The sequence below is a fragment of the Falco punctatus genome, assembly GCF_963210335.1.
Source record: "Falco punctatus genome assembly, chromosome: 4".
NCBI classification, from domain to species: Eukaryota; Metazoa; Chordata; class Aves; order Falconiformes; family Falconidae; genus Falco; species Falco punctatus.
This window is the reverse complement of record NC_137583.1, coordinates 105,729,860-105,743,465: the sequence shown is the minus strand read 5'-3', so window position 1 is coordinate 105,743,465 and position 13,606 is coordinate 105,729,860. Positions and strand designations below refer to the sequence as shown.

At 38.9% G+C, this 13,606-nt stretch overlaps 1 protein-coding gene across 5 annotated transcripts in view; it reads right to left on the bottom strand.

Moving 5' to 3' along the window:
- ZNF385D (zinc finger protein 385D) overlaps positions 1 to 13,606 on the bottom strand; it is a 472,992-nt gene that overhangs the window by 133,070 nt on the left and 326,316 nt on the right. For all 5 annotated transcript variants that reach the window (XM_080385045.1, XM_080385043.1, XM_080385044.1 and 2 more), the window contains one exon: positions 5,057 to 5,199. In XM_080385045.1, coding sequence (XP_080241171.1) covers positions 5,057 to 5,199 — 143 coding nt within the window. The remainder of the gene's footprint in view (positions 1 to 5,056; positions 5,200 to 13,606) is intronic.

Sequence of the window (13,606 nt, the reverse complement as noted above, 5' to 3'; positions counted from 1 at the left end):
CTTCACTTCCGTAAGCAGAGAGCGCAGCCTTTGTGCTGGCCTGGAAGCCGCGAGGACCTTGCACAGGCTGGTCTCCAGGAGGCAAGGAGCACTACGTGGGCACCCTAACCCATCCTAACCCACCCTGCCACCAGAGCCCTCACCCGGGGCAACGCCGCTCCTACCTGCTCCTCCTTTCCCACATGGCAAACCTCTGCCAGGGGAAGGGGGAACACGAAGCCCTTAGCACTGCACCTGGGGCTATTGGCACAGGACACGCAAACAGGAAAAATCAGGGGACTGAGCAAGGATTACTACAGACGGATCATGAGGAAGAGATGTTCGCGGAGTAACAGTTCATTTTCCATCCGTGTTTAGCACTGTTCTGACATTGCCGCTCCTGTTCCAAGTCAGACGTTTCTAGTCAAAACCGTAATTGTGTTTCTTTCAAGGGATGCTTCTTCGGGAAACTTTCTACTGGCAACAAGGGGGAGGTCAGGCTTTAATGTGGAGTTAGGATGAAGCTTTTCAAGCAGCACCCCTATTTCTGCATATGAGCATTTACTCAGATCTTCTACATTGTGGACTACTTCCACTATAGATTATGCTAGTAATGTCAAATTTCCTGGATTTGGTAAACTTTAAATTCTGTCTCTCAGGAGGCTGAAATATATAATTCTGGGAGCTTCAGAAATAAGAAAACCTGGTTTCTGATGCGTATGTGCTTTGAAGATGATGTGCTTCGGAGACTATAAAAAAGATCTGACTGAGTTTTTTCCTGTGGGACAGTCACTTAGGGCTGACACTGACGCTAAGCAAAATGAAGCGTTTCCTCTTAGTCCAGGGAATCATATCAATATTTTCCTACAAGGTAATTACCTCCTAGAGTTTGATGCTTTGTGAAATTTTGTTGCAGCCAAACATTGGCTTATGAACAGAAACACCACATACTCACATGCACATGCACTCATGGACCAGCATGTATCCAACACAGATGCTACAGCTTTGTGCCTCTAAGAAATAGTTCTTAGAAGCACACAGACTTCAAGCTTCTCACTCTGCAGATGAATATGCAGAAGTATACCAAAAGTTTGCTAAGTGATCTCAAACATTTTTCAGAATAGACAATTCAATTATTTTTCTATTCCTCTGCCCATCTTCAAATCATGTGTTAAAAAGCTCCATAGGCATTGTTTATAGACATAGTTTCTTTCATTCATAAAATTTAGCTATTTAAATCCCATACACTTGATTCATCTTCCTGTATCAGATAAACTTGCAACGAACTTGTGATTTTTCAGGGTCTACACCAGCAGGCTGTTCTCAGATTAAACAGCTGTGTTAAAATTTCTCTTTACTAAGACTTGAGGGTATCCATTTACTTCACAATTAAGAGCACAGCACCTACAAATGTTCAGCTAAACAGATTGTTAATTGGTATGTGTGCTTTAGCTTTCCTGTGTAAATAGAAAATGTTCCTCCTCAAACTGAATGGTTCAAAGGTTCACATGTTATCTTCCTAGCATTTCTCAGGTTACTAACTTTTTTTTTTTTCTCTCCTCAGTGTCCAGACATTTACTGATAAAGATTTTCACACCCTGTGTTATCTCTTCTATTCTCTGCTCTGCGGAAAGCTTTTGCCTCTGTAGAAATCAGTGCTGAATGTTTTCTTCAGAGGTGGGAAGCAAAAACTGAGCTAGCATTAGAGCAAAATATTCCATAACAAAGAAAGCAATCTTACATTTGTAATAATCTTAAACAGAGCAGAAAAATGTTATGAAACACAAAAACTTACTGTTATTATTTGCGATACTTAAGATCAGTATTTGGTTTGGTTAGTTCTTGTGTATGTGCCTGAGATTCTCTCCATCAGTAAGTTACTTTTGCTTACACTTCTCTGAACATTTCTATCCAGTTAACCTGAATCCTCAAACTCCCTTGAGATTGTCTTTAGATAAAATTAAAAGCATAACTGCTTGATAAATGGGAGCATTCCTCTGTAAACTTACAATACAATGTCAGCACTTCCATAATCTGATTTCTGCGTGGAAATTAATGTATCAGCTGTGAATAGCTTATGACCTGTTCCATAATGTGGGATTTATCTAACTAAATGCAGATGCAGCTGTGCCAGTCCCTCGTTACAAGTCTGCAGAGATGAACAGGAACTTTCAGGGTTCGCTTCACCTCATGCCAAAGTAGACATATAGGGTGCTTACATTGCAACCTACCTTTGTGTATTTTTCTCCACTTAAAAAATGAGACATTGCTCATTTTTCTCCTCTACCTTTTGCAAAGAACCTTAGGCTGGTTAGCTCGGATGCCTATGCCTATCACAACCAAACTTTCAAGCTGAGTTAGGATGCCATAACCAGAGACCACTTCTGTTCTCTGAAACATGACTGAATTTTTACTCAAGTCTCTCTTTGATCATGCTCTTCTCAAGTAAAGGCTGTTGAAGAAGTGGCCAGTAAATGGCCAGAACTCTAGACTTCTTGGGAAGTAGCCTGGACATGCTGCCAAACTCATTAGTTCCTGTGGAATTGTGCAAAGGTCAAGAGGTCTTTAGAAATCCATTTCCTAAGACACAATCTATGACCTTGATGTATCAATCAAGGGTAAAGCTAATTTATTGCCAACACAGGAGAGAACACCCCGTTCAGTGTCCTTTTAACTGGCTACCTGCTTGACCCCAGTTTAGCCACAGAACATAAACAATTCTCCACAGACTCCATGTAGGATTGTCAATGAAATCAATTAATATAAAGTATTATCAACAGCTACAATCATTCCCGAGCATGCGTATTTACAAAGATCATTTTTTGGTTAAACACTTGTTTCCGTCTCACATTCACATACTTGAAGCCCTCATCAGATGTCCTGTTTAAAGTCTACTATGACTTGTGGGTTACCTTCTGCTGAGGCTGATCACGCTCAGCAGCAGCTGATGCATCCTCAAAAGATTCATCAGCTTGGGAAGAGTTTCTGGAAACATACAGAACTTCTCAGCCAGCCTGCGTGTTTGGAGGATGCCATTAAGCAGCGCTGGCATATGAGCTAAACATAGCCGTGTTCAATAATGTACCGTTCAGACTGAAAATGGGAGCACTGAGGATGACGCTGCGCGTCAGCACACATGATGAGAAGGCAAAGATGATGAACAGCAAGGCAGATGACAGCAGCACTGAGGAGAGCATCCTCACACTTAGGACTGCCATACTCAGCAAAGGTGGACATGGCAGGCGGCCACACATCCCAGGAAGCAGCACTTTGCCAGGGAATGAACTTCAGGGTGCTGTTAGAAAGGGCTGTAAGACTAACGCTTGAAGCCTTGGCTCAGCTTCCTGAAAAACTGAAGAGACGAGGCATCTGTAAAGTCCAACCACAGTGTTTATACCAAACGATGTACTACGAAGAGGATGTTCGGGAATAACAGGGTTTTGATAGGAGTCTGGTTTTACTTTCTTACTTCCAAATTAATATGAACACCTCCTCCCCTCAATAATTATAGCATAAAAGCAGGGTTTTTTTTAAGACAAAAGAAACTGCAAATTTATTGAACAACACAAAATTAACATTTATTAAAATTCATAATTCAAATTGCATTTGATTATGCAGAGTTAAACAATTAGCAAAAGAATCTGAAGACTCTGAACTATGGAAAATTCTGAAAAAAAACCCAGACATTCTAATAGACAGTACCTAAAAATTCAGCTGGCCTATTGCATTAAATACAAACAGTGATCACAAAGTAAAACTGGTAACCGCCCTCAAAAGCATACTAAATAAGTCTAAAGGTTTATCTATTTCACTATGATTTATCAGTAGCCTGGTTAAAACCAGCACTTTTTAAAACTCTGCTGCATACCTATATACACCTTAAAATCAGAAAAAGTTTCTTTTTAATAAAATTTTCCTTGTAATAAAAAAACTTCTTTGTAATAATAATTCTTTAACATACTGTTTCTGAGTATTTTAAGACTTGCAGCTTACAGTTTCTCTGATCCTCTATTAAATCTCTGAACTGCTTGAATTTAAGACTACAAATATTTCTGACAATTCATTCATTATTTTAAAGCAAGATGAAATTTGCTATTGATCATTACAAATTGCTTTAGAATGGGCATGTTCTTTTACAACTCTTAATTACTGTAATTAAGATTTCTGCACGTTAATTAGAATTGTTTTGGCATGGCAAATTCCACCCCTCTATGTCGTCTCTCTCAAAATCGGTAAGCACACATACTCCCCCTTCCCCCATAGCTGGTATATGTAAATAAGGAAAAGAACTTTCTAGAGAACAGCCAAATTAAAACCAAGCTATATAACTCCATAAAGTAAAGATGAACATAAACCCAATTTAGACTTTTTTTTTTTTTAATTTTTAGAACATTAAATATCTCAGCCAGAGACAGGAAATATTCATGACATATGTCAGTAAAATAATGAAAATACTTAAGAAGGAATGAGATTTCTATGATGATAGATAGTATGACTAAGTAAAAAAAAAAGATATTAAAGAGAAATCTAACCTTGTTTTAACCTAAGGCATAAGAAATAACATATCTTAACCTGAAAAAAACACACTGGATGAATAGCTCATATACCAACTAATGTTAGTCGCTCCTACTTTAATTACCCTACCAGTTTTATCTTTTGTAGCCCCTCCAGTTTGTATATTTTAAGTATTTCTCAGGAACTGTTGGAGATGGGATGTAGATCACTCTCAAGAGTTTCACTCTCTGAGCGTTGCAGTGAACTGTAAGTTAGCAAAACACTGCACATCTTAAATTAGAGTGGGAAACACAAACCCTGGGACTGAGTATGGACTGGAACTTTACTGCATGTCACTTGGGATCATATAATTTTTTCCCTTCTACATTACTTCTGACTAACACTCAGCTAGGCTGTAATTTATGGCCTACCAGTATGACTGAAAGAGCTATTTGGCCTTTGGTAAGGGAGAGGATATTCCAGGTTTAATTGAGTACATAAAATTCTACTTTGTGCCCTCTTGAGTGTTCCGTGGAAACTGTGGCTCACTGAGGTGGACAGCAACTGTCAGGAGTGTACTTACTGCATTGAAGTTGGGGAAGAGATTGACGGCTGCGGCAGTGTCCAGAGGAAACGGAAGAAATGGTTTAATATCCAACGATGGCTGCAAAGGTGGAGCAGGAGGACGCACTAGGGCTGGAAGAGCAGGGCTCTGGCATGTACCACCTACATGTGGAAAGAGACAGAAGGCATTCAGCAAGTGCTATGATTACGGGATGGGGGGGGGAGGAAAACAAAGCCAACACAAAAAAATCAATAATAAAAAGCCAATACTGGATTAAACAAATACTTTTTAATTTGTCCACAAATTACTGCATCACTGAAAAAGAGCACAGCTGACTCAGTGCCTGTTGATTATAATTCTTTGCAAGTTTTTGCTTCAGGTATCAATCTATCATTACTTAAAATTAGCTAACAAACCATTTCTCTCCCTGGATTATCTGGAACAATAGTTCAGCACATGTCTGACTTCCCTTTAGAACTTCAGCTAGCCCCATTCTGCTATAATTTCAGTGTTTCATCCCAACCCTGTTGCTCAACCCTCCAAAGGCAAACTGCTCCAGAAGAAAAAGAACAAGTTGTATCATTTGCAGATTTGATTTTTCAATTAAACGTTTGGCCATGGAGCTTACAGCTTCAGAGCCAACCTAAACCTTGCAAACACAACATACCTTGCTGCCCCAACAGTTGATCAACACAAATCTACATTAAGAACAGTTTCAGCAGCCACTGAAATTCTGTTTACGGGAAGGTACCAATGAAGACTTTTTGCTTTTGCAAGGGGTGGAGCTGACTCAGACTCTGTGCAGCAGAAAGCTCCTCCCAGCTAACACTCCCAACCACCAGCTCTGTGGGAACATAATGCAAATTAAGAAATCCTCTTGCATACCAACAAGTCGCTACCTGTTTGCAGCGGACCCCATTTTACTTATTTGTTTGTCCCTTGCCACAGCCAGCTAAAAGCTGGAAGGATCCAAGCCTGTTCTTTGCTTCCAATGTCTCCTGTGTTTTGGTTGCACTCCAAAACATCAATTCCCTGTTAATTAAAGACTATTTGGATCCTAGGAAACTGTTAAAATATGCCACTGTTCTTCTAATCTGAGAGGCAGGCAACAGACTGTAAAAACCTGCTGGTAAGAGTCCAAGAAACATTAAAAAAAACATAAGGGGAGTTTTGCCCCACTCATTGAACAGAGACACAGGCAGACAAACAGAGGGAGAGATCCGAAATCGGTTTCTTTTTTTCCTTCTCATACATACAGACACTACATTAAGCCAAGCTGCATACGTTCTTTAAGAGCTCAAATATACAGTAGTCAGAAAGATACACAGAATCTTTCCATATTTGGCCAGCAAGTCTGCTAACAAGGTTTGCCATTTATTGCATCTAATTGAAGGCTAACAGCACAGGATTTAATTAACCAGTTGTAGCAGATCTTCCACGGTTCTGCTTCTAGGTATAAAATCAGCTGCAGCCAGATATTCAAAGACAGTATTTTCTGCCAACTTTCATTGAAAGGAAAACATTACCCACTAGTAAACTAAAGGTATTGGATTAGGATTCACTCCAATTTCACACTAGTTTTTGCCCTAGAGTAACTGCCATTTTTTGAGTAATTTCTACATTTACTTGAGTGTATGGGTGTACCAAATCACTCTTCAAGTGCCTCAGCTAAAGATACGGGCGACAGAAAAGCAGAGGACAAGCAGCTCTGCTTTCCATAGCTCATCAGCATAGAATCATCAAGTATTCAGTGACTGCCATTGGTTTGGCAATTGCTACAATTGCCACATTCCCATGGAATTATTATTAAAAAAGTGTAAAAATAAATTTAACAGGTCAGAATGACAATAGGGTAGCATTGAACATGCCAGTCTTACTGCCCCTGAACAGGAAAGCCCCATGAAGATAGTTCTTTTAGATGCTGGAAACACTCATTTTTTCTCACATAAGGATTTTAGAGATCATGAAGGGAAGAAGTTACTCCTACTAATAAAAACCTTGGTAAGAAGTCTCCAGGTTGCACCCAAGATTGTAAAGAATCACACAGAAATGTGAAGGAGAGCATTTGCCTGGCAATAGCAAAGGCTCTGAAGCTGATTAAACATCCTAAAGCTCACAGATGCCAAAGGAAACTGGACTGAGAAATACCACCTATGCCGGGGGACCCAGCTCATCGAGCATATTATCCCAGTGCTACGGAGGAAAGCCTCGCAGGTTCGGATCGCATAGAGCAACAGCGTTGCCATCCCATACTGTTGTAGGATACCATGCCACGAAGGATGAAATCTTTCTGTTCTGTGATCCTTCCCTGTGGCATGACTAGGCACTCGTGCACCTGCCGCTGACAGCCAGTGCTGTGCAGTCATCTGGGGACAAGAACATGCTTTAAATGGAAAAATTCATCCAGCTCTGCAGGACCTTGGCGGGGACTCGGAGCCTCCGGAACAGAGTTTAAAATCTACCACAATCCTGGCTACAGTGACACAGAAAATTGGTATGTTCAGGAGCGCAGCTGCTCTCTGTTTTTGCAATAGTATCAGGCATACCCCTTTATGATGGAGCATGTGATAGGTATTCATGAAGTTTGAGATTTTGCTTGAAATAAATTTTCTATATGTTTATGGCAAAAATCAGCTTCTCTTTCCATTTAACACGTAAAGTTTTAGTCTAGAATCAGCAGTGGAAAACCTGAAGCAATGGCAACCATTTTTGTGACTCAGCTTAACTGAAAACCCTTTGGACAACATTTGGGAATGTCAATGTTAGCTATTTCCCATCTAATCCATTAGCCAAGGGATGGAGAGGGGTAGAAGCCCACTGGGAAGAGTTCTTTGGAAGCACATACAGATAGTCTTACTGTAAAGAAAGCAATATGAAGGCAGAAATGGTGACAAAAGGAGAACACGAGAACTGAGAAAGCCAAACTGAAGATAAAGAGAGGTGCACTAAAACTCATGAAGCAGAATTTACTTTGTAAGTAAGTGGTGCTATGTGTGACAACAGCACACTTCGAAAATTACTATAGCAAGACACAGGTCCCTTTTAGTTATCCCGTGTTACTAAATACTGGATCAAGGTGAGGAACCATAAAGATTGCTTATGTCTGTTTTGGTGTTCTGCATGATAAGCTTCTACAGAAAGACCTCCATAGCTCTCCCTGTGCAGGTGCAAATGCTGATCAATACCCAAAGTAGGCTCAATGTCAGCCTTTTTACAGACTTTCTACCAGCAAAGTCTAGAGTTCCACTTTGACCAATACAACGAGAATAACATCCCACACCACTGACAGGCTTTGTCCACAGTCTGTGCTTGATGCTTTACATTATCACTTGAAGTTCTTATACACATCCTTGCTAAAAATTAGCTGCATGTACGGCCTGACTTCCAGATGTTTGGGAGATGTAACAGTCCTCCCAAAATGTAGGGAAGTAGAGGTCTAAAGTTACATTTTATGAGTAGTGTGCTAAAATTTCTTAACGTAGGAGGATAATAACATATTTACTAATTCCAGTGTTACAAGTTAGTGATAGTATAATGTCTTTCGAAAGAAGAGTCTTTGCAGCCCATTCAGATGACAAATGGGAGATGAATATTCCAGATGTTCCAGAAATTCATGTCAACGTTTTAACCTTAATTTTCTTTGTAGGAAGAACAGGAATAATACAACTTAGAAGCTTAATTAGCTCAGCATTTTAACCAAGATTGAAGTAATCATTCGTTTCTTCAATTTTCAGGCAATTTAAAATACAAGCAAGATAATCTCTTGGCCAGAGGCACTGGCAGTACATCCAAGGTAAGCATGAGCAAACGAGTTTGAAGAAAAGCTTGCTACGAACCTTTGCCCCTTCCTATATCTCACTGAGACAGTTTGTGAGAACTCCCCCAGTGTCAATCAAACCATGGACTTTTACACATGAATGCACTTTTGCATCTCCAGCTGGGGGCAGACATCTTGCCCTATCACTAGATAATCTGTTTTGCAATACAGCATCACACTCTGAGCACAGCCAGCCTATGTGGTACAAAGCCACACACACAATGTAAGGTTCATGCTCTTTGTGGCACGGCTTACTCAAGCGGTTCTCCTTCAGAAACCACGGGTGATATGAACTTTCACTACAACACTTTTCTTGCCTGTACCATGAACCAAGGGAAGACAACAAAAACATTCAGATGAAAAGATGGTTCCTGCAGGTTCAGTCTTAAACTGTCCATTCCATAAGGAATTGTCACATTTTATTCATTTTGAGTTGAAATGCGAATAAATACTATGTGTTGTTGTTCCCCCCCCCCCCCCCCCCGTTTTGACTTCAGAGACCACGTTTCACTACAGAATTGAAAACAATTTAAAATGAGAAGCCATTCAGAAAAGAAGAAACCAGATTTCTTTAAAAATGCTAAAGTTGTGACCTTATACTACAGACAATTTTTTGTAAAGAATTGATAAAAGTAACACCTTCTGGGGAAAATTTGTGTTTTCAATGTAACAGCATCTTCTGATAAGAAAGTCTTCCATGCAAATTTTTGTGCTCCTTTCACCTGAAATATCCCTCAGGTCAGTGCTAATAAAGAGTATAAATAGCTGGAAGTACCACCCCTAAAGTTTGATTTAAGAGAAGCACAAAGACTGAAAATACACAAAGGAAACAAAAGCAAACAGTCTTAGAGTAAACAGGCATCATAGAAGAGGGTGTTTTTTTACACACAGGATAATAACTAACAAGTTTCCTTAAGATCCCTGTCCCTCAGGTCCCCTAACAAACAGCTCAGCAATTTGGCAACTACATAATGCTGCATTTTGTGACTTGGCTATAGAGAAAGAGATGCTACCTCTTCTCCTGCATAGCCTTTCTTCATGCACGCTCTCATTTCCAATCCTTTAAATTCAACTGCAGGTTTAGTTTCCAGAAAAAGAATCACCAGATCTATTATCTAATAGCCTCTCCTATGGAAATATCAAGCCCAAATTTTGCAGACACAAACAGTGTAAATAGTTTTTTGCAAAGCATTTGGAACATGGAGGTATGTAAACTGGGCAGGAACTCTAAACTAATACCCCATTAATCTAAATCTTCTGCAGTTCTTCCATCTCTAACTATTACCACCATAAACACTTGAGTGAAAAAGCAAATCTCTGCAGAATTCTATTTTCATTCCTTCATTACTCTGCAATTCTTTCCTCCTTGGCCACGTTTACAGCCATTTTCAATACATCAGACAGCCTAAACTAATGTTCAATTTCCCTTCCATCCTGCAATCTGAGTTTGTTTTCAGTATTATAACTTGGTTTCTCCAAGATATGGATAATCCCAAATTTTCTACCCCATCTGGCGCCTCTCCCAGTATTTCCATGACAGCTTATTTGAGGTTAACACAATACACATATTCTGCCTTGGCAGAAGCTGAAAGGTTCTCTCAGCTGGTATGACTCAGTGGAGTAGATGGGAATGTACCACTGGTTTCCAACTTAAAAGTTAAGTTCTAGGTAACTTAGAAATGTAACTTCAAAAAGTATCATTAATATTTTTTATATAGGATCCTAACGCCTGACAGTTCACAGCCAGTAGGCATTACAATATATCCTAGAGCCAAAAGAGGATTATTTTTTACTAGAAAATTTTCAGGAAAACTAACTGGCTATTTTAAAGTAGAAAAGTGAAGGGGTATGTGGGGAGCTCATGTTCTGTCTTATAAACGCTAAGAACTTCCATTTGGATAACTCATTATCAGCTAGAACTTTAGTTCATTATGAATTTAGTTTGCCAGTGGGCCAAAGAAAAGTGTATCTGAAAGGATCTTCTTCAAAAAGACAATAAAGACATAAGCAATTAAAAACAATAGCCTAGCCATGACAAATAATGAACTTACTTTACCTAAAATATTAGCTATCACATTTAGGCCTTCAGACAATCTGATAAAATGGGAAATTTAAAGACATCTGAAGACAAAAGAATAACCTTCTCTAGGAGATAACAATGTGACATGAATTGTAGATGTCGCTTTTAGGAATTAGCTTAATGTAATTTGTCATGACCTTTACTCACTAGGGTACTCCCTTTCATCACTGTATGATAGTCTTTATTTTTGCAACAGATATATTTAAAACCAGCAGTTTTTACAAAAAGTAAGTTCAGTTCCATAGTTAGTACCAGTGACCTAATCTGACATGGCAAAATAAACTTCCCCTAATCAACAAAGTACTTACTAATAGTTATTACACTCCTCAAGTGACTAAAATATGAACTCAGCATATGGAAAATTATTTAACACTCAACCTGTACCTTCTATGTGCATAAACAGATACACTTTTAAGTATTTAATTGTAATAGGCTACATATTCTTCCATATGGACTGAAAGGACATATGTGTGAACAAATAACATGATGCCTGTTGAGACTGTATTGCTCAGAAAATCTGTCTTTGGACCATTTGTGTTAGAACTCTGTTCCTTTTAAGGTTTTGTTGTTGTTTTGTGTGTGTGTGGTTTGTGTCTTTTTTTTTTTCCCTCCTTTTTTAAGAAGGGAAAATGAGGATGCAGGTTTTGACTCCTGCATCACAGACTTTTTTTTGGAGAGTGCTTTCATTATATAATAATTTAAAAAATATTCTAAAAATGAAGATACCCACATTTAAATACAATATTGTTTCATATAATCCCTCTTAGTTTCAGCATAAAAAATAAAACCCCCAACTGTGTTAAATATTTGACTTCCACTAGAAAACAACCCTCAAAATGGGGTTCCAACCACACCAGCCCAAATCCCGCTGACTCTCCTGAGACAACTGGAGGATCAAGTACACTGTGTGGCAATACAAGCATTCCTTTCATAGGTTTTGCTGTTGGTAATGTTAACAGTGGATAGTCACTTTGAAGAGGATGAATGCAACGCCGTCTCAGCTGTGGAGATCTGAGAGCAATTGATTTTTCAGTTCACTGGCCAAACCAAAAAATAAAGACAATTGGTCAGGGGGGGATATCGTTGTGTCAACTGAAACACTTCTTTCACCCAAAATGAAATCCTATAGTTTGTACTTGGGTACTTTACTGGTTTTATTATTTAAATATTAGCAAACACAACTTAAAACTACTAATTACAAAAATATTTTCAAGTATTTTCTAATCCCTTTCCCTTTTTTCCTCCCTTCCCCCCTCCCCTCCCCTCCCCTCCTTTTTTTACAAAACAAAAAAAGCAAAACTCTTCCAGTTTGGCATGAATCAGTACCTACTATTTATTTAGAGGGTGGATTTTTCAGCACATACACTATTCACCTGGAAAGTTTGAATCAGCTCTAGTCATCTGCTGCTATTCAAAGTATTATTTTGTCTAGAGACAATATTTATTCTGTGATTCCTGCAAAGTGAGCTGTTTTAGAAAAATAATTTTTTTTATTAGTATTATTATTAGTTGTAGAAGCCTGCAGTTATGCATCATACTGGGGTTTTTAAGTGTCTTTTCTTTCACACTTATTAGCATTTTGAAAAACATACAATCATATATAATGATACAAAAATGTTGCTTGAAAAATGTACCTTTCTGTACACCTAAAGGAGTAGATTTCTCTTTTCATTGTGAGAATCTGGAGAAACTCCTATTACAGTGCTGGACTAGAAAAATACAGCGACAACTTTGCACGAATACTCTGGTATCTATTATCTCCTTTCACTATTATCCTTACTTCTAGTAAACAAGCTCAGGTTCCTCCTCCCTTCTTGCTACCTTCTTCCCTTCTGTTCCTCTGCCATTATCCTTCTGCATTAGCAGACACGTGGGTCCAGGTAACAGACAATTAAGTCCCGTCTGTCTGAACAGGGTCAAAGTGCACAGCACTCTGCAGACCTTACCCACCTCACGCCACAAGGACTTTAATGTTATAGCCTCCATAAACCACAGAAAGTATCATCCTTTCCCCCGAATATCTAGGAAATGCTATGGCTCACAGGAGACATTAATTCTTTTTTTTTTTTTCTTTTTCTTTTTTTTGTTAAATAAAACCTACTGAAAAACCACAATCTCAACTTCATTACTTAACACTGTCTAGCAATGAATTCCAGTACCTCACTACAGGCTACTTCTATGGATTATAAATTGGACAAGAGCAGCAACTAAGCTTTTCATTTCAGCAACATGACCCACCTAATTGAGCTCTTCGGAATCCTTTGAAGTTTTATTCCAGTTGGTCAGACAAATTTGGATGATTTTTTTCCCTATTGGAAGCTGTTGGATCACTGAAAATTAAACGATCCAAAATGATTGTTCCCCTTTCTGTAAAGTTCTGGCTGTTTCTAGTTGAAGGAAACAATAAGAAATTGTCCAATTTGGCCATGTTGCTTATTGCCAGCTGCCTATACCAAGCACCAGCGATGCCAGCTATCAGGGAATCAGAAAGCCCAAGACTGCAGCATCGTGTCTTTGCAGAAGACAAGCAAGCAAAACGCCCATGAATCTCAGCTCTCCTCATTGAGAATGGAGGAGCTTTTCACTTCCATTTGCTTTAAAAACCAAAATCAAATATTAAATACTCAGCAGCCTTATTTTTCTCAGTTAACCAATTCTGATATTAATTCTC